The sequence below is a fragment of the Capra hircus genome, chromosome 9 (genome assembly GCF_001704415.2).
Source record: "Capra hircus breed San Clemente chromosome 9, ASM170441v1, whole genome shotgun sequence".
NCBI lineage: Eukaryota > Metazoa > Chordata > Mammalia > Artiodactyla > Bovidae > Capra > Capra hircus.
Window position 1 is genome coordinate 2038325 of NC_030816.1, and position 26659 is coordinate 2064983.

At 42.1% G+C, this 26659-nt stretch overlaps 1 protein-coding gene across 1 annotated transcript; it reads right to left on the minus strand.

Moving 5' to 3' along the window:
* LOC102188675 (cytochrome c oxidase subunit 7A2, mitochondrial) lies at positions 19568–25311 on the minus strand. The gene is made up of 4 exons (XM_018052871.1): positions 24854–25311; positions 23635–23724; positions 21380–21464; positions 19568–19770 (listed from the first exon to the last, which is right to left on the minus strand). Exons 1-4 carry the CDS (start codon positions 24869–24871, stop codon positions 19712–19714), a joined length of 252 nt encoding a protein of 83 aa, XP_017908360.1. The 5' UTR covers positions 24872–25311; the 3' UTR covers positions 19568–19711.

Below are 26659 nucleotides of genomic sequence, written 5' to 3' on the forward strand. Positions count from 1 at the left end.
CCTCTTTACTTTCTGCCATAAGGGTGGTGTCATCTGCATATCTGAGGTTATTGATATTTTTCCTGACAATCTTGATTCCAGCTTGTGTTTCTTCCAGCCCAGTGTTTCTCATGATGTACTCTGCATAAAAGTTAAATAAGCAGGGTGACAATATATAGCCTTGACGTACTCCTTTTCCTATTCTGGTTACCCCAGGAATTAGCTAGCTTCTCTCTCCTTTTTATGATTTGTTCCCTTAGCTGTTGGGCCATGTCCCTGACTATTCCCAATTGGCTTACAGCATTCTTCATTCAAGAAGAGGCAGAGTCTTCTCTTTTCAGCTGTCAGTAGGTCTAGCCCTTTCCTAGTCTATAAAACCACCTCAGCCAGGGAGTCTAGTTGGTCCTGTAATGAAAAGCACAGCAATAATACCGATTAGGGATAGAGACCAGGGTTGACAATGAAAATCCATCGATATTTTGATAGCCGAATCCTCAAGCTTCTGCCGTGCACAGACTAGTCAGCTTCTGGTGTGACTAGAGCAGGGCTCAGTGTCCTTCGTGGGTGAGGGCTGTTGTCTTTAGAACCAGACCTTGAGGAGGTTTTGAGGGTCCCAAACTGCTTTCCAGATTTCACCAACTGATTTCCAGGTGTCCCATCACAAGAAGTAGCTGGCTTCTTGACTCTGGTGTGGTGGATCCGAGGGATGATGCCTATAACTTTAACAGCAGTAGTGGTTGCCAGGACAACCGTGTGAGGACCTGTCCAAACTGTCTGAAGTGGGTTTTTTTGTTCTAATCTTTAACTCATACCTCATCTCCCAGCTGACAGAGGTGAGTCCAGTTGCCCAAAGAAATGGATGTCCTTTCTAAGTTTTCTTGGGCAATATGGCAGAAGACTTTCCCAGGGCCTGGAGGTGTTGGGACATCTCCAGGTCAGCTAGTTGTTGGTGGTCTCCCTTGAGCTTTTTTAATCACTGGGGTTGGTCTCCCATGTAAGATCTCAAAGGAAGAATACCCTGAGGACCTTGGGGTGCATTTACAGAGCGAGATGAGAGTGCACAGCCTGATAAGGCAGCTTGTTCTAGCATTGTCTGGGTGTTGGCTGGGGGGATATTCTTCTCATACTACTACTTGGAGAAACAAACTCAACAAGAAAGTTAAAGATATTTGGCCCAAAGATTAATGGATGTAGGAAAGCTGCTGAGGGGCTAGCCAGGAGAACCATGTCCAGACACTGGTTCATGACATTAGTGTTTCTCTAGGTATAAGAAGACGCATGAATTTGGACTCATAAAAATTTTTACCAGAAAATATCTGACTATCTGAAGGCCTGTTTTTCTGGGTTTTCCCAGAGCACAGGGTGCCTTATTTTTTGTCTCCACCCTGAACTCCTTTCAAGGGGGCGTTGAAGGTCAGCATCTTGTAGTGGTCATGATTTAATCTTTGTAGAGGCAGCTGACAAGGGCCAACTTTCAGTCAGCAGGGCCCCTTCATAACCACATTTTTTACCATGTTTTGGGGGCATTCCATGGTCATTGTGTCCCACGGTGCTGGGAAGGCTCATTCCCAGTCTAACAAAGATTCCATTGACAGCTACTCAATGTGTTGTCACTAGACCAGGCCTTGTAAGTAGCAAAAGTCTCTGGACCATATCTACCTTACTAACCTCTTGGTCCAGGAAAATATTTCCTTTCCTTGCTTCTTCCCATATCTAGAGTTACATTATTACAATTATTGATCTCATATGGAACTACGTATCAGCATTTTATCACAGGTTCAGTCACACATTTGGTAACATAAGAAATAATCTTCTGAAACAAGCTATACAGAAAATAATATAGCTAGCAGTTATTAGTAAGGTTACAAGCAAGAATATAAGTCAAGAACTTTCATTGGGTACAGCCGGGTATACCCCAGGTCATCTGACTCAGTTAAATGATTATAGCCAACTGTTAATCTCCTGGTTGTACATCATGGAGCATCTGACTTTTATCCAAAGATTGGTTACTGAGATAAGCTTTAGAAACAATCTTAGTGTCCTTTCTAATAACTTAATTAAAACTTTTAGCAATATAACATAACAAGGAACTATCTTGGAAGTGAGTCTTAGTAAGCATAGACCTTAATTAACAAAACTAGTATTAATATTCAGTGAAACGTAATTTTTTTTTCTTTCTGGAGAACTCATTGTGAGGGCATTAACACAGTAGCCAGGTAAGGCTTTAACCCATCAAATAAAAAACATCTGTCAGGGAGCCAGGAAAAGCCAAGCAGCCAACTTGGATTTCTCATCGCCCTGGCTCTCTGATTTTCAGCTGTTGTTTACTTATTTTTAATTTCCTAATTTAAGAGCAGACTATAGCCATGTTTCAAGGACATCAGGATAGCAAAAGTCTAACTGTGAGGGTTGTTTTTTTTTTGGGGGGAGGGGAAGCAGAATGAGCTTTGTCTACATGTACCATAATCTTAAATAATGTTTATTTACTTTACCAAAATAACAAAAAGATTTTTAAAAACAAATATAAATCACTTAAAGGCAAAGAAATTCATAATCTTTCATTGAAAGCTGCATTTTAAGAAATCTTTGTTCTCTAGACAGAGAGAAGATCAAATTCCAGTCTGGTACCAGCTTACTATTAATAATAAAATTTGTTTATCTGCTTAATCTTAGAAAGTTTTTCCCATAAATCTTGAAAAACTAGCAGCATTTTTCTAAAGGCATGAAAGTAGAACCATAGAAGGCATGTTTAAAATCTGATTCTATTGCAATTGACAAATAAACTGGTCATAACACTTAAATATGATAATTAGAATTATAATTGACCATATTTTATCAGGGCATATCAGATCTATGCGGAGAAGGCAATGGCACCCCACTCCAGTACTCTTGCCTCGAAAATCCCATGGACAGAGGAGCATGGTAGGCTTCAATCCATAGGGTCACTAAGAGTCAGACACGACTGAGAGACTTCACTTTCAATTTTCACCTTCATGCATTGGAGAAGGAAATGGCAACCCACTCCAGTGTTCTTGCCTGGAGAATCCCAGGGACGGGGGAGCCTGGTGGGCTGCAGTCTGTGGGGTCGCACAGAGTTGGACAGGACTGAAGCGACTTAGCAGCAGCAGCAGATTTATATGAATTTCACATAATTTGGGGATATCTATATTAGTAACATCAGCCGTACAGTATAAGCTGAAAGGATTTTTCCCCCCACCACTTTAACAGTACTTCCTATGTAATTTAACATGTCCAATGAACCCAGGTAGCTTAATAGCTCTTTGGGATGTCTCAGGGGCCCTCTGAAGCATCCCAAAGTTAGCTAGAAGTCAAGTTATTTAGGAAGTTTTGTCGATAAATATCAAAAGGGTTTATAACAGTCAGGTAGGATCATATAAGTCACCGTGAAATAATAGTTATTTACTTAGTCCAAGGTAACAAAAGATTTCAAAGGTAAATATAGAACTGGTCAATTAAGAGGTAAAGAAACTTAAATCTATTATTAAAAGCAGTTCAACATCTGAAGAAAGTACGTCCTCTTAATAAAGAGAAAGACCAAATTCAAGTTTTGTACCAGCTTACTTTAAACTCAGTTAGGTAAACTTAATTAAATTTATTTTAAACTTAGTGGCAACCCACTCCAGTAATCTTGCCTGGAAAATCCCATGGATAGAGAAGCCTGGTAGACTACAGTCCATGGGATCACAGAGTCAGACACGACTGAGTAACTTCACTTTCAACCATGTACAAATTTTTTTTTCAGGGTCTGCTTTCCACAAACTTTTTAATCACTGTCTGTAACAGCCACCTGTAAGTCAGACCTACTTTCTTTTCCCTGTATAAAATGTAATTTTTATTTTTTATATCTTCTTTATTAAAAACATACATCCTACTTCCTTTAGATTAGCAAACAAATATTAATACTAGATACTTAATATTGAATATTTCCAAGGTCACGTGAATCTGAAATTTATTTAGGCTTATTTTTCTTGTATTTAGAATTATTTGATGTGTAAGTGCTTACCTTTTTTTAGGTCAATCAAATTAGAACTCATTTACAACTTCAACAATATTATCAGAAAACAAAACAAAAGATACATGCTGAGACATACATAAAGACACACAGATCTTACATTTTTCTGTTTGAGATTTAAAATATGTCTTTGACCACCCCCTCTTTTTTTTTCTTTGCTTGAAGTTCTAATTTACCCAAGGCTGAGGTCAGCCAAAGTTGGCTGTGTATTTCAAGGACAGGGAAAGGGTTGACTTTCAGCTTTCCCCCAGGCAGGGCTTTTAACAAGCTGCTACTGCTACTGCTAAGTCACTCCAGTCGTGTCCAACTCTGTGCGACTCTGTAGACGGCAGCCCACCTGGCTCCGCCATCCCTGGGATTCTCCAGGCAAGAACACTGGAGTGGGTTGCCATTTCCTTCTCCAAGGCATGAAAGTGAAAAGCAAAAGTGAAGTCACTCATTCGTGTCCGACCCTCAGTGACCACATGGACTGCAGCCTTCCAGGCCCCTCCATCCATGGGATTTTCCAGGCAAGAGTACGGGAGTGGGGTGCCATTGCCTTCTAGTTGTTTTTAATTGCATATGCAAAAATAATTGGTTTTGCAGTTTATAAGAAAGATTTCTCTCACTCTGTTCAATCAGCAATCACACACTCACATTCAGTGGCTATCACAATGCCTCCCTTCTCCCAAGTCTCCAGGTTTCCTTAACTGTTGCTCCCTTCCCGGAACTCCAAGGAGGTTATCAGTCACAATGCCTCCCTTCTCCTGAGTCCCCAGTTCTCCATATCTGACGCTCCCTTCCTGGGAGCTCCGAGGAGGTGATCAGTCTCCACTTCTTGGGGTAGGACCTGACTGGGGACTGGCCCTGGGGCCTTACCTGTTCCTGTGGCCATTCCTGGTGAGTTGGTCTGTCCCTCCAATGAGTGCAGTTGGGGCTCAGCCATCTGGAGAGTCCAAACGCTGGTCCAAAAGAGAACCCGTAATACCGTCAGGCGGTGCGCCTGCTCGTTCATCTCGGGGTTCCTTCACTCCTGCCAAGTCGAGCCACCAATCCAGTGGCTCAAGGGCCGGCATGGTTGGAATCTCTCTGGGACCGCCAGAAATGTTGCAGAAACCAGTTCTCCAAGAAACCAAGCACCACACTCAGAGAGTTGGAAAACTCAGGTTTATTATACCGGCGGGCCCAGAGGAGTTATCACTCCAAGCTCTGAGCCCCGAATAAATGGGTGACAGAGTTTTTATACACAGACAAACGTGATTAAGCGTGTTCCTGGGTTTGCAGGGACTGGGCAATTACAGAGAGCAGGACAAGGGTGAGTGAGATAAGCTCCAATCTCTAGTATTGAGTCCCCATTTTCTGAGACCTACGTGATCCACATTTTGCAAGGAGCAAGCTGAGTTAGATGCAGAAGGAACAGGAGGTTACGTAAAATTTTTAATTTTCCTCTTCTCCTGGAGAATTCCATGGACAGAGGAGCCTGTTGGACTACAGTCTATGGGGTCACAAAGAATTGGACACAACTGAGCGAATAAGCTGATGAACTATGGAATGAGGTTTGTGACATTGTACAGGAGACAGGGATCAAGACCATCCCCATGGAAAAGAAATGCAAAAAAGAAAAATGGCTGTCTGAGGAGGCCTTACAAATAGCTGTGAAAAGAAGAGAAGCAAAAAGCAAAGGAGAAAAGGAATGATATAAGCATCTGAATGCAGAGTTCCAAAGAATGGCAAGAAGACATAAGAAAGCCTTCTTTAGCGATCAGTGCAAAGAAATAGAGGAAAAGAACAGAATGGGAAAGACGAGAGATCTCTTCAAGAAAATTAGAGATACCAAGGGAATATTTCATGCAAAGATGGGCTCAATAAAGGACAGAAATGGTATGGACCTAACAGAAACAGAAGATATTAAGAAGAGGTGGCAAGAATACACAGAAGAACTGTACAAAAAGATCTTCATGACCCAGATAATCACGATGGTGTGATCACTCACCTAGAGCCAGACATCCTGGAATGTGAAGTCAAGTGGGCCTTGGAAAGCATTGCTACGAACAAAGCTAGTGGAGGTGATGGAATTCCAGTTGAGCTGTTTCAAATCCTGAAAGATGATGCTGTGAAAGTGCTGCACTCAGTATGCCAGCAAATTTGGTAAACTCAGCAGTGGCCACAGGACTGGAAAAGTTCAATTTTCATTCCAATTCCAAAGAAAGGCAATGCCAAAGAATGCTCAAACTACCGCACAATTGCACTCATCTCACACGCTAGTAAAGAAATGCTCAAAATTCTCCAAGCCAGGCTTCAGCAATACATGAACCATGTATTTCCTGATGTTCAAGCTGGTTTTAGAAAAGGCAGAGGAACCAGAGATCAAATTGCCAACATCCGCTGGATCTTGGAAAAAGCAAGAGAGTTCCAGAAACACATCTATTTCTGCTGTATTGACTATGCCAAAGCCTTTGACTGTGTGGATCACAGTAAACTGTGGAAAATTCTGAAAGAGATGGGGATACCAAACCACCTGACCTGCCTCTTGAGAAATCTGTATGCAGGTCAGGAAGCAACAGTTAGAACTGGACATGGAACAACAGACTGGTTCCAAATAGGAAAAGGAATACATCAAGGCTGTATATTGTCACTCTGCTTATTTAACTTATATGCAGAGTACATCATGAGAAACCCTGGACTGGAAGAAACACAAGCTGGAATCAAGATCGCCGGGAGAAATATCAATAACCTCAGATATGCAGATGACACCACCCTTATGACAGAAAGTGAAGAGGAACTAAAAAGTCTCTTGATGAAAGTGAAAGAGGAGAGTGAAAAAGTTGGCCTAAAGCTCAGCATTCAGAAAACGAAGATCATGGCATCTGGTCCCATCACTTCATGGGAAATAGATGGGAAAACAGTGGAAACAGTGTCAGACTTTATTTTTGGGGGGCTCCAAAATCACTGCAGATGGTGACTGCAGCCATGAAATTAAAAGATGCTTACTCCTTGGAAGAAAAGTTATGACCAACCTAGATAGCATATTCAAAAGCAGAGATATTACTTTGCCGACTAAGGTCCGTCTAGTCAAGGCTATGGTTTTTCCTGTGGTCATGTATGGATGTGAGAGTTGGACTGTGAAGAAGGCTGAGCGCCGAAGAATTGATCCTTTTGAACTGTGGTGTTGGAGAAGAGTCTTGAGAGTCCCTTGGACTGCAAGGAGATCCAACCAGTCCATTCTGAAGGAGATCAGCCCTGGGATTTTTTTAGAAGGAATGATGCTAAAGCTGAAGCTCCAGTACTTTGGCCACCTCATGTGAAAAGTTGACTCATTGGAAAAGACTCTGATGCTGGGAGGGATTGGGGGCAGGAGGAGAAGGGGACGACTGAGGATGAGATGGCTGGATGGCATCACTGACTCGATGGACATGAGTCTTGAGTGAACTCCGGGAGTTGGTGATGGACAGGGAGGCCTGGCGTGCTGCGATTCATGGGGTTGCAGAGTCGGACACGACTGAGTGACTGAACTGAACTGAACTGAGCGAATAAGCACTAAGTCTGCTTCCCATTGACACCTGTCCTCATACCTCATTTACTACTACAACCAATAACCCCAGCCCCATGCCATTTGGTTCCCCCACCACCACCACAGGATTCGTTACCTGCTAACGTAGCTTATGGTGAACAGTATCAGATTCGTGATTTCCAAAGATTTAGCTTCAGAACCAGGGACCAAGCTTGATCACGCAAGGGCTTCTGTGTAGCAGAGTTTTATTAAAGTATGAAAAGTGACAGAGAAAGCTTCTGACACAGACATCAGAAGGGGGCGGAGAGTGGCCCCCTCGCTAGTCTTGGGAAGAGAGCTATATACTCTTTCAATTGGTTATTACAGTAAATCAAAAGAATGTCTCAAGGCTGTAAAGGTCTTACCCAGACTCATTCCCACAATTTACATTTTAAGATAATGGGATTACAACCAACAATAAATAAAAAGATTTTTCCAGACCCACTCTCTAATATACATTTTAAGATGACAGGATTTGTCAGAAGATCCCCAAGAAGGAGAAATATGTCCTCAAGTAAGATACATTGTTGTCATATAATCATTGGTACAGGAATTTAAGAAAAACATATCATTGAGCAAGATGAATTGTTTTGTCGTGCAATCATCAGCTCTGGGCTTAAACAAAAGAACATTTGTCCTTTTCTTCTCCTTGAGGACTCCAGATCCCCATAACCTCCTTGAGAGCCCCAGACTGTCTCTCCTCTCAGGGACCCAAATTACCAACCTACCAAGGAATTGACTCTCCCACTAACATAATGTACAATTTATCTTTATGTTTTATTAACTGTCTTCCTTGCACCCCTCACTCTAATGGAAACTCAGTGAGGATAAGAATCTGCATATTTTGTTCAACAATGATTCCAGGCACCCACAAGAGAGATTGGCACCCTGTAGGTACCCAATATATGTTAACTTGTGGTATACGTAGAAACAAAGTCCTGGGTAGTGGCTCATGAGGTGTTGCCCTAACATGGGTGCATACAGGACCCGAGCAGTGGGAGTCCCAGGCTAGATGTCTGTGAAATCAATCGGCAGCTTTGGGGAACTTGTGTATAACTACCTCAAACGACAGAAAGTGAAAGCCGCTCAGTTGTGTCCAACTGTTTGCGACCCATGGACTATAGTCCATGGAATTCTCCAGGCCAGAATACTGGAGTGGGTAGCCTTTCTGTTCTCCAGGGGATCTTCCCAACCCAGGGATCGAACCCAGGGCTCCCACATTGCAGGCAGATTCTTTACCAACTGAGCCACAAGAGCAGCCCTCAAATGGCAGAAAGGGTTCTGTAAACCCTGAACCAAACGGACTATAGCAGCATTGTAATTTGTTTCTATCACTCGTGTTCTCCCTATTTGCATTCTTGCTGGTTGAAACATTCCTGTCTGCTATGAGAAACCAGTAGCGGCTGCCTTATTTAAGCGTATAATTGGTTTGGAGTAAATGGTCGAGGTGTGGTCCTAGATAGTATAAGAGATGAAAACAGGAAATCCTGCTTTGGTTGGTTCTTGCTTGAGAAACCTACTTGAACTAACTTAAGCACAAAGGGAAACTTATTTGATGATGAAATGCAATCAAGCTACGAGCAGGCACAGCTGTGGGCATTGGCGGCAACTACAACCAGGAACCAAAATGCCCACAGGTCCTTCCTGTCTCCTCCAGCTTGGACTTCATTCTTTTGACAAACAAACTGGCTGGGGGAAAGCCCATGCCTGTGATGAACCTAGAGGGGTGGGATGAGGGTGATTCCTGCTCTCGTAGGTCAGAGCCCAATGCAACAATGTAAAGCAATATCCTCAAATTAAAAATAAATTCGAAAAACTGACTAGGGCAGAGACAGTTACTTGCCAACTCAATACCGTCTCCTGTTACTAAACAGAACTCCAATTTTGCTTGGTAATAGGCCCAGCTAATACATTTCTTAGCCTCCTTGAACGCAGACACAACCATTTGGCAGAAGATCTGGCCAAAGAGATAAAAGCTTAAGGCTTTGGTGGGGCTTCTGAGGCTCTTTAAATAGAGCTCGCTTGTTTAGCATGTGGTCTTTTCATCGATCTTCCTTCTTCCTGCACGAAAACAAACACAATAGCAGGAGTTGCAGCAGCTATCTTACAAGGAGAATGAAAGCCATGCGCTGAGGATAGCAGAGCCTGAAGACAAGTCATGGATGAAAGCGTGACCTGTCTTACCAGCCCTGACCAGCTCATGGACCCTGCACTGTGCCCAGTTGACAGGGATGAATTGAAAAGATACAGTTCTTTCTCTCAGAGGACAATAGAAGTACTAGCGTTTACTGTACACTTGGCATGTCAGAAACCATTTTTTTGCATTGCATGCATTAGAATAGCCATGTGCAGTAGGCATTATTCCATTTATGCAGATGAGGATACAAGTTTAGCAAGGCTAGCTACCACGGTCATCTAATATAAAGCTTGAAGCTGGGTCTCCGACTTCATGATCTGTGACTGACTACAGTGCTGCACTTGTTCCCAGTCTTATCAACAATTATTAACTCAAATTTGAATTCAAAGGCATGGAATTCTCGACAAAGATGAATACAGGAAATGCTGGGAGGAAATGCTGGGAGGAAAGGGAGGACTGTCAGTCTCCAGCAGAACCTGGGGCACTTTCCCAGATACTCAGTCAAGGCTGAGCATGCTCGCACCAAGCAGAGGCGCACGTGGCTGGTGACGAACGTGGACTTCAGAGCTCATGTGCAAAGAGGGAGAGACAAATGTTAAACGGCAGGTGGACTGCAAGCGATACAGAGAGAAGATCAACGCAAACCTGAAAGATGGACATGGAGACTGTACTGATCACCCTTTCTCAAGCCTGACAGGCCAGGGGATGAAGTCTGCAGGGCACTCATAGTTACCGACAATGCTTCCAGCAGCGCACTGAAGCTGTCCCAGCCAATAAATAAACATCCGATATGATGACGTATACTGGAAAGACCATGAACTTCAACAATTCAAGATAAACTTAGCCTTCAAGTCTTGCTGTTTGTATCTGTGGGTAAACTGCATGCCCTGAGCTTTAGCTTTCAATGTAATTTCATCTAGAACAGCTAGACTATAAATGCCAATCCTGAGTACAGTACTAACATAATTTCACTTAAACATATCTCCCATGGCGTTTATATTAATGGGATAATATCACCATAGAACTTCTTGTTTAATAGCAGATACTATTCTCAAATAGTAGAGCAGCAGATACTATAATGAGGGCTTTCCCGGTGGCTCAGCTGGTAAAGAATCCACCTACAATGCGGGAGACCTGTGCACAATCCCTAGGTTGGGAAGGTCCCCTTGAGAAGGGAAATTCTGCCAGTATTCTGCCCTGGAGAATTCCACGGACAACAGTCCATGGGGTCACAGAGTCAGACATGATTGAGCAACTTTCACTTCACTATTCTCAAAAGAATATGTGGTAAAGCTACAAAGGAGATTGAAATGACAAATGTTTTTGAAGGGCACATTTTTGATACTCCTTACGAGCTGTTCTATGGACACTTGGTCGGTCTTTGAAATTTATCAGCAAGAGTCATCTCTCCCTTACTAAATGCTAAGTGCACCAGGTAAGTTCACAGGCTTCTACCCAGCAAACCCTCTTCTGAGATCTTACCCTTTGTCACCTTCCCATTTCCACCCTCAGAGAAGGCAACGGCACCCCACTCCAGACTCTTGCCTGGAAAATCCCATGGACCAGGGAGCCTGGTAGGTTGCAGTCCATGGGTCGTTAGGAGTCAGATACGACTGAGCGACTTCACTTTCACTTTTCACCTTCTTGGTGAAGGAAATGGCAACCCACTCCAGTTCTTGCCTGGAGAATCCAGAGCAAGATGCAATTGTGTTTGTCGGCAATCATCAGCTCTGCCCCGGCTTAAACAAAAGAATCATTTTGTCCTTTTCTTGCCCTTGAGGACTCCAGATCCCCATAACCTCCTTTGAGAGCCCAGACTGTCTCGCCTCTCAGGGGAACCCCCAAATTACAAGCCTACCAAGGAATTGACTCTCCCACTAACATAATGCGACCATTCATCGGTATGGTTTATTAACTGTCTTCCTGCACCCCCTCACTCTAACTGGAAACCAGTGAGGATAGAATCTGCCTATTTTGTTCAACAATGATGTCCCTAGGGCACCCACAAGCAGAGATTGGACCCTGTAGGACCCAATATATGTTAACTTGTGCGTATACGGTAGCAAACAAAGTCCTGTGGGTGTGCCTCATGAGCGTGTTGCCCTAACATGGTGCTACACGACCCGAGCAGTGGAAGTCCCAGGGCCTAGATGTCTGTGAAATCAATCGGCAGTTTGGGGGAACTTGTGTTATGAACTACCTCAAACGGACAGAAAGTGAAGCCGCTCAGTTCTGTCCAACTGTTTGCGACCCATGGACTATAGTCCATGGAATCCTCTCCAGGCCAGAATACTGGAGTGGGTAGCCTTTCTGTTCTCCAGGGATTTCCCAACCAGGGATCGACCCAGGGCTTCCCACATTTGCAGGCAGATTCTTTACCAACTGAGCCACAAGAGCAGCCCTCAACATGGCGAAAGGCGTCTCGTAAAACCCTGAAACCAAACGGGGACTTTTATTAGCAGCATCTGTAATTTTGTTCTCAAAAAAGAAAAATGGCTGTCTGAGGAGGCCTTACAAATAGCTGTGAAAAGAAGAGAAGCAAAAAGCAAAGGAGAAAAGGAATGATATAAGCATCTGAATGCAGAGTTCCAAAGAATGGCAAGAAAGACATAAGAAAGCCTTCTTTAGCGATCAGTGCAAAGAAATAGAGGAAAAGAACAGAATGGGAAAGACGAGAGATCTCTTCAAGAAAATTAGAGATACCAAGGGAATATTTCATGCAAAGATGGGCTCAATAAAGGACAGAAATGGTATGGACCTAACAGAAACAGAAGATATTAAGAAGAGGTGGCAAGAATACACAGAAAGAACTGTACAAAAAGATCTTCATGACCCAGATTAATCACGATGGTGTGATCACTCACTAGAGCCAGACATCTGGAATGTGAAGTCAAGTGGGCCTTGGAAGCATTGCTACGAACAAAGCTAGTGGAGGTGATGGAATTCCAGTTGAGCCTGTTTCAAATCCTGAAAGATGATGCTGTGAAAGTGCTGCACTCAGTATGCCAGCAAATTTGGTAAACTCAGCAGTGGCCACAGGACTGGAAAAGTTCAATTTTCATTCCAATTCCAAAGAAAGGCAATGCCAAAGAATGCTCAAACTACCGCACAATTGCACTCATCTCACACGCTAGTAAAGAAATGCTCAAAATTCTCCAAGCCAGGCTTCAGCAATACATGAACCATGTATTTCCTGATGTCAAGCTGGTTTTAGAAAAGGCAGAGGAACCAGAGATCAAATTGCCAACATCCGCCTGGATCTTGGAAAAAGCAAGAGAGTTCCAGAAACACATCTATTTCTGCTGTATTGACTATGCCAAAGCCTTTGACTGTGTGGATCACAGTAAACTGTGGAAAATCTGAAAGAGATGGGGATACCAAACCACCTGACCTGCTCTTGAGAAATCTGTATGCAGGTCAGGAAGCAACAGTTAGAACTGGACATGGAACAACAGACTGGTTCCAAATAGGAAAAGGAATACATCAAGGCTGTATATTGTCACTCTGCTTATTTAACTTATATGCAGAGTACATCATGAGAAACCCTGGACTGGAAGAAACACAAGCTGGAATCAAGATCGCCGGGAGAAATATCAATAACCTCAGATATGCAGATGACACCACCTTATGACAGAAAGTGAAGAGGAACTAAAAGTCTCTTGATGAAAGTGAAAGAGGAGAGTGAAAAAGTTGGCCTAAAGCTCAGCATTCAGAAAACGAAGATCATGGCATCTGGTCCCATCACTTCATGGGAAATAGATGGGAAAACAGTGGAAACAGTGTCAGACTTTATTTTGGGGGGCTCCAAAATCACTGCAGATGGTGACTGCAGCCATGAAATTAAAAGATGCTTACTCCTTGGAAGAAAAGTTATGACCAACCTAGATAGCATATTCAAAAGCAGAGATATTACTTTGCCGACTAAGGTCCGTCTAGTCAAGGCTATGGTTTTTCCTGTGGTCATGTGATGGATGTGAGAGTTGGACTGTGAAGAAGGCTGAGCGCCGAAGAATTGATCCTTTTGACTGTGGTGTTGAGAAGAGTCTTGAGAGTCCCTTGGACTGCAAGGAGATCCAACCAGTCCATTCTGAAGGAGATCAGCCCTGGGATTTTTTTAGAAGGAATGATGCTAAAGCTGAAGCTCCAGTACTTTGGCCACCTCATGTGAAAAGTTGACTCATTGGAAAAGACTCTGATGCTGGGAGGGATTGGGGGCAGGAGGAGAAGGGGACGACTGAGGATGAGATGGCTGGATGGCATCACTGACTCGATGGACATGAGTCTTGAGTGAACTCCGGGAGTTGGTGATGGACAGGGAGGCCTGGCGTGCTGCGATTCATGGGGTTGCAAGAGTCGGACACGACTGAGTGACTGAACTGAACTGAACTGAGCGAATAAGCACTAAGTCTGCTTCCCATTGACACCTGTCCTCATACCTCATTTACTACTACAACCAATAACCCCAGCCCCATGCCATTTGGTTCCCCCACCACCACCACAGGATTCGTTACCTGCTAACGTAGCTTATGGTGAACAGTATCAGATTCGTGATTTCCAAAGATTTAGCTTCAGAACCAGGGACCAAGCTTGATCACGCAAGGGCTTCTGTGTAGCAGAGTTTTATTAAAGTATGAAAAGTGACAGAGAAAGCTTCTGACACAGACATCAGAAGGGGGCGGAGAGTGGCCCCCTCGCTAGTCTTGGGAAGAGAGCTATATACTCTTTCAATTGGTTATTACAGTAAATCAAAAGAATGTCTCAAGGCTGTAAAGGTCTTACCAGACTCATTCCCACAATTTACATTTTAAGATAATGGGATTACAACCAACAATAAATAAAGATTTTTCCAGACCCACTCTCTAATATACATTTTAAGATGACAGGATTTGTCAGATCCCCAAGAAGGAGAAATATGTCCTCAAGTAAGATACATTGTTGTCATATAATCATTGGTACAGAATTTAAGAAAAACATATCATTGAGCAAGATGAATTGTTTTGTCGTGCAATCATCAGCTCTGGGCTTAAACAAAAGAACATTGTCCTTTCTTCTCCTTGAGGACTCCAGATCCCATAACCTCCTTGAGAGCCCCAGACCTGTCTCTCCTCCTCAGGGACCCCAATTACCAACCTACCAAGGAATTGACTCTCCCACTAACATAATGTACAATTTATCTTTATGTTTTATTAACTGTCTTCCTTGCCACCCCCTCACTCTAATGGAACTCAGTGAGGATAAGAATCTGCATATTTTGTTCAACAATGATTCCCAGGCACCCACAAGAGAGATTGGCACCCGTAGTACCCAATATATGTTAACTTGTGTATACGTAGAAACAAAGTCCTGGTAGTGGCTCATGAGGTGTTGCCCTACACATGGGTGCATACAGGACCCGAGCAGTGGGAGTCCCAGGCTAGATGTCTGTGAAATCAATCGGCAGCTTTGGGGAACTGTGTATAACTACCTCAAACGACAGAAAGTGAAAGCCGCTCAGTTGTGTCCAACTGTTTGCGACCCATGACTATAGTCCATGGAATTCTCCAGGCCAGAATACTGGAGTGGGTAGCCTTCTGTTCTCCAGGGGATCTTCCCACCAGGATCGAACCCAGGGCTCCCACATTGCAGGCAGATTCTTTACCAACTGAGCCACAAGAGCAGCCCTCAAATGGCAGAAGGGTTCTGTAAACCCTGAACCAAACGGACTATAGCAGCATTGTAATTTGTTTCTATCACTCGTGTTCTCCCTATTTGCATTCTTGCTGGTTTGAAACATTCCTGTCTGCTATGAGAAACCAGTAGCGGCTGCCTTAATTTAAGCGTATAATTGGTTTGGAGTAAATGGTCGAGGTGTGGTCCTAGATAGTATAAGAGATGAAAACAGGAAATCCTGCTTTGGTTGGGTTCTTGCTTGAGAAACCTACTTGAACTAACTTAAGCACAAAGGGAAACTTATTTGATGATGAAATGCAATCAAGCTACGAGCAGGCACAGCTGTGGGCATTGGCGGCAACTACAACCAGGAACCAAAATGCCCACAGGTCCTTCCTGTCTCCTCCAGCTTGGACTTCATTCTTTTGACAAACAAACTGGCTGGGGGAAAGCCCATGCCCTGTGATGAACCTAGAGGGGTGGGATGAGGGTGATTCCTGCTCTCGTAGGTCAGAGCCCAATGCAACAATGTAAAGCAATTATCCTCAAATTAAAAATAAATTCGAAAAAACTGACTAGGGCAGAGACAGTTACTTGCCAACTCAATACCGTCTCCTGTTACTAAACAGAACTCCAATTTTGCTTGGTAATAGGCCCAGCTAATACATTTCTTAGCCTCCCTTGAACGGCAGACACAACCATTTGGCAGAAGATCTGGCCAAAGAGATAAAAGCTTAAGGCTTTGGTGGGGCTTCTGAGGCTCTTTAAATAGAGCTCGCTTGTTTAGCATGTGGTCTTTTCATCGATCTTCCTTCTTCCTGCACGAAAACAAACACAATAGCAGGAGTTGCAGCAGCTATCTTACAAGGAGAATGAAAGCCATGCGCTGAGGATAGCAGAGCCTGAAGACAAGTCATGGATGAAAGCGTGACCTGTCTTACCAGCCCTGACCAGCTCATGGACCCTGCACTGTGCCCAGTTGACAGGGATGAATTGAAAAGATACAGTTTCTTTCTCTCAGAGGACAATAGAAGTACCTAGCGTTTACTGTACACTTGGCATGTCAGAAACCATTTTTTTGCATTGCATGCATTAGAATAGCCATGTGCAGTAGGCATTATTCCATTTATGCAGATGAGGATACAAGTTTAGGCAAGGCTAGCTACCACGGTCATCTAATATAAAGCTTGAAGCTGGGTCTCCCGGACTTCATGATCTGTGACTGACTACAGTGCTGCACTTGTTCCCAGTCTTATCAACAATTATTAACTCAAATTTGAATTCAAAGGCATGGAATTCTCGACAAAGATGAATACAGGAAATGCTGGGAGGAAATGCTGGGAGGAAAGGGAGGACTGTCAGTCTCCAGCAGAACCTGGGGCACTTTCCCAGATACTCAGTCAAGGCTGAGCATGCTCGCACCAAGCAGAGGCGCACGTGGCTGGTGACGAACGTGGACTTCAGAGCTCATGTGCAAAGAGGGAGAGACAAATGTTAAACAGGCAGGTGGACTGCAAGCGATACAGAGAGATCAACGCAAACCTGAAAGATGGACATGGAGACTGTACTGATCACCCTTTCTCAAGCCTGACAGGCCAGGGGATGAAGTCTGCAGGGCACTCATAGTTACCGACAATGCTTCCAGCAGCGCACTGAAGCTGTCCCAGCCAATAAAACTAAACATCCGATATGATGACGTATACTGGAAAGACCATGAACTTCAACAATTCAAGATAAACTTAGCCTTCAAGTCTTGCTGTTTGTATCTGTGGGTAAACTGCATGCCCTGAGCTTTAGCTTTTCAATGTAATTTCATCTAGAACAGCTAGACTATAAATGCAATCCTGAGTACAGTACTAACATAATTTCACTTAAACATATCTCCCATGGCGTTTATATTAATGGGATAATATCACCATAGAACTTCTTGTTTAATAGCAGATACTATTCTCAAATAGTAGAGCAGCAGATACTATAATGAGGGCTTTCCCGGTGGCTCAGCTGGTAAAGAATCCACCTACAATGCGGGAGACCTGTGCACAATCCCTAGGTTTGGGAAGGTCCCCTTGAGAAGGGAAATTCTGCCAGTATTCTGCCCTGGAGAATTCCACGGACAACAGTCCATGGGGTCACAGAGTCAGACATGATTGAGCAACTTTCACTTCACTATTCTCAAAAGAATATGTGGTAAAGCTACAAAGGAGATTGAAATGACAAATGTTTTTGAAGGGCACATTTTTGATACTCCTTACGAGCTGTTCTATGGACACTTGGTCGGTCTTTGAAATTTATCAGCAAGAGTCATCTCTCCCTTACTAAATGCTAAGTGCACCAGGTAAGTTCACAGGCTTCTACCCAGCAAACCCTCTTCTGAGATCTTACCCTTTGTCACCTTCCCATTTCCACCCCTCAGAGAAGGCAACGGCACCCCACTCCAGTACTCTTGCCTGGAAAATCCCATGGACCAGGGAGCCTGGTAGGTTGCAGTCCATGGGGTCGTTAGGAGTCAGATACGACTGAGCGACTTCACTTTCACTTTTCACCTTCTTGGTGAAGGAAATGGCAACCCACTCCAGTGTTCTTGCCTGGAGAATCCCAGGGATGGGGGAGCCTAGTGGGCTGCCGTCTATGGGGTCGCACAGAGTCAGACACGACTGAAGTGACTTAGCAGCAGCAGCATTTCCACCCCTGCTGACTGTGCAGAATTTTAGAGTGAAAGGCAAAAACTTAATTACAGCACTTAAAAATATTTTTAAGTATCTTAAGCATTTAACCAACTTCTGCTTTATCCAATCACGTGTATTTCCTCACTAGATTTCATTAGAAATAGATAAGCACCTCACAGCTCCAAGAGATAAAGGCTATCAAGGATACCAAGCTGGACTTCTTTTTTTGCTGTACAAAAGTATCTTTCACATCATGTTAGAAAAGCATTTCAAATCACATGGATGAAATTTTCCTTTATACAATGCTGATTGCTATGAGGGGCTTCCCTCAGAGCTCAGTCAGTAAAGAATCTGCCTGCAATGCAGGATACCCAGGTTCGATTCCTGGGTTGGGAAGATCCTCTGGGGAAGGAAATGGCAACTGACTCCAGTATTCTTGCCTGGAGAATCCCATGGACAGAGGAGCCTGGCAGGCTACACAGCCTAAGGGATTCCAAGAGTCAGACACGACTTAGTGACTAAATCACCACCACAATGCTGATAAATGTAACTAGTTTCAAAATATTATCAGTGGCTGCTTTTTCGCTCTGAATCATAGAATTGGACCAGATTCCATACCAACTTCAGACCTTCCTCCAAATTTAGAAATGTCTAATGATACTCATTACACTCCTTTCAAAAGCAGTGTTGTCTGCTGTTAGTAATGAGATTCTGTAAGAGGCTGGGCCGACTCCTGCATTCAGTAGCAGGTTAGGTATACGGCTCCCAAGATCTGACTTCCGAGATTCAAGGCTGAAACACCTTTTATCAGGTACCTGTTGAGATGGATTTGTATAATAAGCCTCAATGTTTTAAAAGGCAAAGATTTGGTTTGGCTATTTCAGACTTGACTCTATTTTTCTAAATATACTGACTTTCTCAACTTTATCCAGAAATTGAAGTTTAGAAAACCATTACTCATGGATTGCCCCGAGGTCTGACACACCTAGACTCATCTTCATGGGCATTACAAGCGCACGCCTCGCAGAGGAGATGACCAAGTCTGACTCCTTCTATTCCCCCAGAAGATTAACTGTGACAGATGAAGCATTTTAAGGAAAGGCACACTTCACATTATGGATCAAACTAACATGACAGAAGCCCACTCTGAGTGTGAAAAGAACAAGCGCTGGATTACTTTCCAGCTACTCTGCTAAAGCCTATTTCACACTGCAGAATACATCCAATATTCTTGACCATAAACACACAGCTAAGAGGAAAAAAAAACTTGAACCCCATGAGCCAAAAATAACCTGCTTCTACTAACCTCAGGTACTAGCACACCCCAGGATACAGTACAGCATGGAGGAGGAAGAGAGAAAGACTCTAAGACTCTCCATGTGTCAAGCTCTTTTAGAGCTGAAGACCATTCCCTGTTGTAACCTGAAGCTGCTAAAAATAAAGTCACTAAAATAATACCACAACAGTACTTTATATAACCTAATGACAAAAGAAACATTTTTTGCTCCTTACCAAGGTTTATAAGGCTGCTATTACTGGTATAATGTATCCTAAAGTGATAAAATAAAAAAAGGCATGGTAAAGACTGCTTTATTGGTGGCAGCTAATACAAGTCAATAAATATTGATCCCCAAAGAACTCAGTTATGTGTCAGATTACTGGTCCACAGAGAGCTGAATGGAATTGAACCAACTGATTGCTGGCAGGATAAACTGAAGTCAATCCTGCTTCTTGGGAAATGAAGCCACAGCCAGTTCATACATGGCATATGCCGTTCCTGAAAAATGAGAAGAGACAAAATAAGAACTTAAGAAACCCTGAGGTTTGAATGTATAAACTCAATATTCCAGCTAAAAAGTTGGAAAGGTAAAGTAAAGGAAATCTTGGTATTATGACTACTTTTATGAGAACATACAAAAGTATTTTGATAGATGCTGGCAAAATTTAAAATATATACAAACACATTTAATATCATTTCAATATTAGTTAACTTGTATAGGAAGTGTTAGACACAGTAAAATAATGTATTTGCTAACTTAATGGCATGTAAAAATTTAAAATAAGATTAAGAATATATAACCTAAGATTGCCTGAGAAATGCTAAGAATGATTCAAAAGCCAAAGAAGGTCAAATATCCAAAGCCTTCCCTGAAGTGTATCATCAATATAAAACCAAGGAAGAGTGACATATAATTTTTAAATAATCAAATCTATAAGTAAGAATTTCTAATTTAGGACTTTACCTTAATAAAGCCCAAATGTCACTCTCTGGTTATTGTCCATAAACGGCCCTTCACTACATTCAACTCAAGTCAAAGAAGGCACCTTGGCACAAGCAAGGGGACTTTGTGATTAGAGTTCAAACATCAGCTATTCCACAAAGAAGTGGTATTATCCTGGGTAATTAACACAGCCCTTCATGGACCACAGCCTGGTCTCAGCAAAGGGGCTTGCATTAATTGAATGAATCTATGAGCCAAGCCATGCACATGACCCAAGATGGATGGGTCATAATGAAGAGTTCTAACAAAACGTAGTCCACTAGAGGAGGAAATGGCAAACTGCTTCAGTCTTCTTGCTTCCCCCATGAGGGGAGCCTGGGGTGCTGTGGTCCATGGGGTTGCAAGGAGTCAGACATGACTTAGTAACATGACTTAGTGACTGAACAACAACAAAATTAACGCAACTTCATCTTTAAAAGGAGGACACATTACAGACTTAATACAAAGGTTATAGAAACCCATGTATGCGGCTTTCCTATCAACAGAACAAGCACACAGTAATCACTAATATTATGTTCCCTTCTCCCCTAGGGAGGAATCATTCAAATTCCTAACTCTGTTCCTAGAACTCCAATTTGTGATACTCTAATCACAAATACCAATTTGTGATTGCTAGTACTGAATAATGGACCCACCCAATTCACAGAAAAAATATTAAAGTGCTTTACATGTAGGGAAAAAGTACTGTCTTGCAGAAGGTTTTATTTCCATCATAAATACATATGTACATGGTTTACATCTAAACTGTGTTTCTATTATGTATCCCAGTCAAAATACGTAAGAACCCCTGTTACAGGAGATGGGGAGCAGCAGCTATCTTTGACTCCTCCAAAGGCCTGCACAGCCACCAGAGGCACATTCCAAAAGCCACCTCTATCACAAGATAATCATCAAACTTCATTGGCTTATTTTTTTTTAAGACACTAAACTGTTCTTATACAATGTGTATCAATCATCTTCTTGAGTCATCGTATGTGAAGCAATTAAGACCTCAGGTTCTGGGGACAGACTGCCTGTGTTAAAACACTGGCGTAGTGAGAGCAATGATGTTGTTAGCTATCCCTACTATGACTTTGCTACAGAGCAAACATTCCACCAACTTACCACCAACTGTAAGAATCATGGTGGCTCTATACAGGAGGGCATCAGCTATCCCACCCTTCAGATGCACTGGAATTCCATTATCCTCCTAGGATAAATAATAATTAATACATGTGTCATTTGCTTCCAACTAAATGAAAAAGATTAATCCATTCATATGAAAGTAGTGGCTTCTTAGACACCTGGAACTGAAATATTTTAAATATCAAAATTAAAAAGGACTGTAATTTTCCTGATTCTTTCTCTACTGCAACTACTGTTAAAATAAAAACTCCTAAAAATCAACATTCTTTATCTTTTAAAGTTAATTCCAGATCTAAAAAAGATGCTCTTTCCAAGGAAAATACAAACAGTATAGCTATGAAAATATATTGACTTCATCAATTTTAAAAATGTAGTAATCATCAAACTTTAGATTTGGTTATAGGGATCTTCCTTCCCTTAAAAAATGGGGAGAGTATTTTGGTTTATAACCCTAAATTACATCTTTAGTGCGCCCATCCAGCACCTGGCATACAGTAGATATTCTATACATCTACTCAATATGTTTTATTTTTTGTAGCATACGACAGAATTTTTTTTAACCATTTAAAATTTTCTTTATGAAAAACCAGAGATCACAATAAAACAAAAAATCAATAACCTAACTACTTATAAAAGGTAAACTGCTATGTGCCATTAAGTCTTTCCTCATGAGAAATCCACTACTGACAGCAAAATACATAGCCTTAATTTCTTAAAGCTCATACTGTCAAAGCTTCTAAATTATGCACATACTTACATGAATGAGACTGTGCTATATAATGATCTGTCACACTATTTTTCACTCAATACTTATGTTAAAAACCACTGTTAGTCCATTTAAACCTACTTTGTTCCTTTTAATGGCTATATAGCATTCCACTGTGTAAAAAGTGTCATAATTAGCCAATCTTTTATTAATGCGTGTTTAGGTTGGGATTTTTTTAATATTAAAATCCCATAATGAATAACAGCCTATTTCCTACTTTTATATATTTATGCTACTATTCTGTAGGAAAGATCCTTTTTGCATGTGTGTGTAATTTTTACTTTTTTGGTCACACCTCACAGACGTGGGATCTTGAGTTTCCCAACCAGGGATCCAACCCATGCCTTCCGCATTAGAAGTGCAGTTTTAACTCTGGACTGTCAGCAAATTCCCTATGTAGCAAAGATTTTTAAAATGGGAGTCCTGGATCATAGCGTATGTAATTTGTTTCTAATGATACTTTCAAACACCCTGTAAAATTTCTGTACCAATACTACCACCTGGCATGTATCAATGTACTGTATAGGAATATACATATATCCCATACCTGGCTATCATAACCTATTTTAAATCTTCTAAAATTGTGACAATCAATCAGGGGAAAAAGTAGCAACTTGTCATTTTAATTTGCATTTCCTACTGATTTATAGCTCTCTGTATAATAAGGATATTGACTTTTCGTTAATTTTAAAACTTTTCTCTCAATTTGTCACTGAGCTCTTGTAACCACAGAACATTTGAAATTTTCTTGTCACCAAACTGCGCAATTTTTCTCCTTTACAGCTTCTAGGCTTTGTAAAGACTTTCTGAGGATGGCTCCTAAGATTAAACCTGAGTGTGATAATCATTCACAGATATATTAAATGTAAACAATGTACACCTTAAGTAAAAATCAGGTACAACCTAAACACATACAATTTTTACTTGTCAAACATACCTCAGTAAAACTGGAAAAAATTCTCCTATATTATCTTTTAGTTTTTTTTGAGGGAGAAGTATTTACATCTAAAATTAATCTTTTATAAAATAAAATAAATCTATATAAAATATAGAAGGGCTGTAACTTTACTTTCTTCCTAAAAGCCAGCCAATTTTTCCAACATCAATTTACTGCATCCTTTCCCCACTAATATGGATACACCTTTAACGTGTATCAAGCTTCTATGCATATATTTGCTCCGTTTCTGAGCTCCTTCTGTTTGTCCACTACTGTGCAACTACCCCAGAGAGTACCAACCCAAGGTGACCCCTCCAAAAGAAAGTGTCTTGACCTTTACCCTTCCCCCCTCATTTCGTCTGCTGTCTCAAAGGCCTCCTGGTTATATCAAATGCCCAGTTCGCTATTAATAGGCAGTTGCTTATTATTCTTTTGCTAACACAGCAGGATTGCTAACAAGCAAATTTACCTCCTACCTCCAACTTTCAGTAATCTAATTTTACAAGTAACACCTATAAAATACTTCAATACCTGAAACAGCTTTTGTTTCTCTGGAACCTTATTTTCAAACTGCCTGCGTGAAGCAGTACTTATGGTCCTCTTAGCAATCTGACGGAGAGCCTGAAATTTAAAAATCCATGTTAGACTTAGGGCTTAAAGAAACCCTTAACCATTTCTAATCTTTAGTACTACAGAAAAGTGGAACTGACAGTTAAAACATATCTGATTCGTCAATAACAAAGCTATAGACAAGCACTTAGGTTTTCCTTTGTTTCCTGTCCATTGCATTTTACATTGCATTCTGAATTACCAAATACATTCAAGAGGAAATTCATGTAGATTTGGAGCGAAAAAAATCATGACCTTTACCTGAACTGAACCAGTAACAATATATGAGGAAAACATACTGATACATAAATATTATAAAAATAAACAATGGTTACAAAATAACACTAGAATCAAAGTTTCTTATTTAACACTGTACCAGATTATTAAAAACCTATTAGTTGGTATCAAATAAACTGGCATGATTCCTACTTAATCAAAATGCTTCCCTCATTACATTTTTCCTCAAAAATCAATAGGGATAAATCTTTTACAAGAGAGACTTGCGTTACATATCCAGTTGGATTAAAACAACAAATATGCACTCCATTTTCTAAAATAAATAATACATTGAGAAGATGAAAACGACCACGGTTACATTTTCCTTTTCGTTCTCAAAATTTGGGGAAACTATTCCGCATGCTCAAAGTCGGTGGAGGAGTAGAGGACACCGCGGAAAACCGCCTGGTGATAGCAACACGACCCTTCGGCCATGAATGCTCCTAAAGCCCCACCCAAAATTGAGTAGATTGTTTTCAAACTGCCTTCTGACACCCATAAAGCCTACAACCACTGAACTCAAACCTTTCAGTATCGGAGGCTGTATCCTTCCGAGGCTTCCGGGTATCAGAAACTTCCCACCTGGACCCTCAAGACCAGGGGTGGCGACTAAGAGCCCCAGGCATGTGTAACGCACAACCTTCCGGCCTCCTCCCAGGCTTCTCCTCTCCCTACAGCTATTCAGCACAGCTTGGGGCGAGAGGGATGCACGGAAGGGAAGGAAGGTCAAGCGAAAAGGACACCAACCAAGGTGACTTCCGAAGCCGCCCTCTCCCTTCTCTCCCAGTTTTCCGTCGTGACTCTGCAGCCTCCGCTCCCAACCCTCCCGCCCTACATCACCGTGGCTAGCCGAGCAGCTCCTCACCAGAAGATTCCGCAGCATCTTGGCTCAGTTACTGCCCCACCAACCGCGGCAACTGACCACCACCAACGAGAACGCCCCACGCCGGAACCGGAACTACCTTCTGGCCTTGCGCAAGCGCCTGGAACCCAAATAGTTCCGGGCAGAGGCGGGGCCGGCACTCCTAACCATAGAGAGCAAAAGAAAAGAGAGGGCGGTCGGCCAGCTGTGGCCGCTCTAGGCGGCTGGCCGTCTCTGCGCTTCGGCGTCTTCGCTGAGCGGCGGGATGGCCCAGGAGCTGAGGCTGGGGAGACACAGACTACTTTTGAGACCGGAGAGGCAAGCAGTGAGGAGTTACGTCCTCTTTTTAAATAGCTTGGATAAAATTAATATGAAAGAAATTAGTTTGTGTATTTTGAACAAGAAGGCGTAAAACTGAGCAACCTGGTTTGGCTGGATAAAATACGAAACAAAAAGGGTTAACTCCTCTTACACGGATACAGTCAGTTTTGTTTGTTTTTTCTCCATTGTCGTGAGACCGTTACTGTTCCTTGAGCTGAGTGTGTGCTGTACACAGCTGCGTCGGGCGGTTGTATCCCGACGATTGTATCCCCAGCACCTAGAATTGGCATGTTAGAAAATGCTCAGTAAATACTGGTTAAGTGAATAGTACACTGTACAAAACAGCAAATTCATTTTACTGAGTATAAAAGTTCACAAAATCTTTCTTAATACTTGTACTCCTTTCAATCATTTTTCAGTCCCAGGGTCCCTCACTCATCATCCCCTTGGCTCTGTAAACTGACTTTCCTGACAGAAAAACACAGCTGAAATTTGCCTGGGTGCCTATCAAACTTTAATTTTCCCAGGCACACTTGAAATTTGTTACCTGATTTGTTAAGTTCATTCTCTGAGGCAGAATATTTATTTTCAAAATAGGTTCTTTTCCAAAACATCCATTTGGGGTTCTTTTGTAGTATCAGAAAATTATTAGAAATGACTCTTTCATTGAAAATCTTTCCTTCTGAGAACTCTAGAACTTCATAAGAGAACTGGCAGTATGCTATTTAGATACGTGGAAAATCTGAGGTGGGTAATGGTTAATTTTACTTTTGCTGTAAGATACCTTTCTGGATATAGATGTGAAAGTACTAGGTGAAAAAATTTCACAGTTACTGAGGCAAAGCTGCCAAATCACAGTTAACTCAATCTTCCTTTTTCCTAAAAAAAAAAAAAAATGACAACACTTACTTTCATCCTGCCTAGAGCTCCTCTACATAAAAAGCAGAGGAAAGCCAGAATAGAGTTTTGTGTGATTGGGATGTATTTTAACTCTGCAATCACCCTTAAACCACTTAAAGCTTTATAAAAATAACGTAGCAGAATGGCTTCATGTGAAGTTTAATGTATTAAAAACTACTAGCTTGATAAAAGATATAATTTCATATTTTATTACATTCAGTTCAGTTCAGTTCAGTTCAGTAGTTCAGTCGTGTCCGACTCTGCGACCCCATGAATCGCAGCACACCAGGCCTCCCTGTCCAGCACCAACTCCCGGAGTTCACTCAGACTCACGTCCATCGAGTCCGTGATGCCATCCAGCCATCTCATCCTCAGTCGTCCCCTTCTCCTCCTGCCCCCAATCCCAGCATCAGAGTCTTTTCCAATGAGTCAACTCTTCTCATTAGGTGTCCGAAGTACTGGAGTTTCAGCTCTAGCATCATTCCTTCCAAAGAAATCCCAGGGCTGATCTCCTTCAGAATGGACTAGTTGGATCTCCTTGCGGTCCAAGGGACTCTCAAGAGTCTTCTCCAACACCACAGTTGAAAT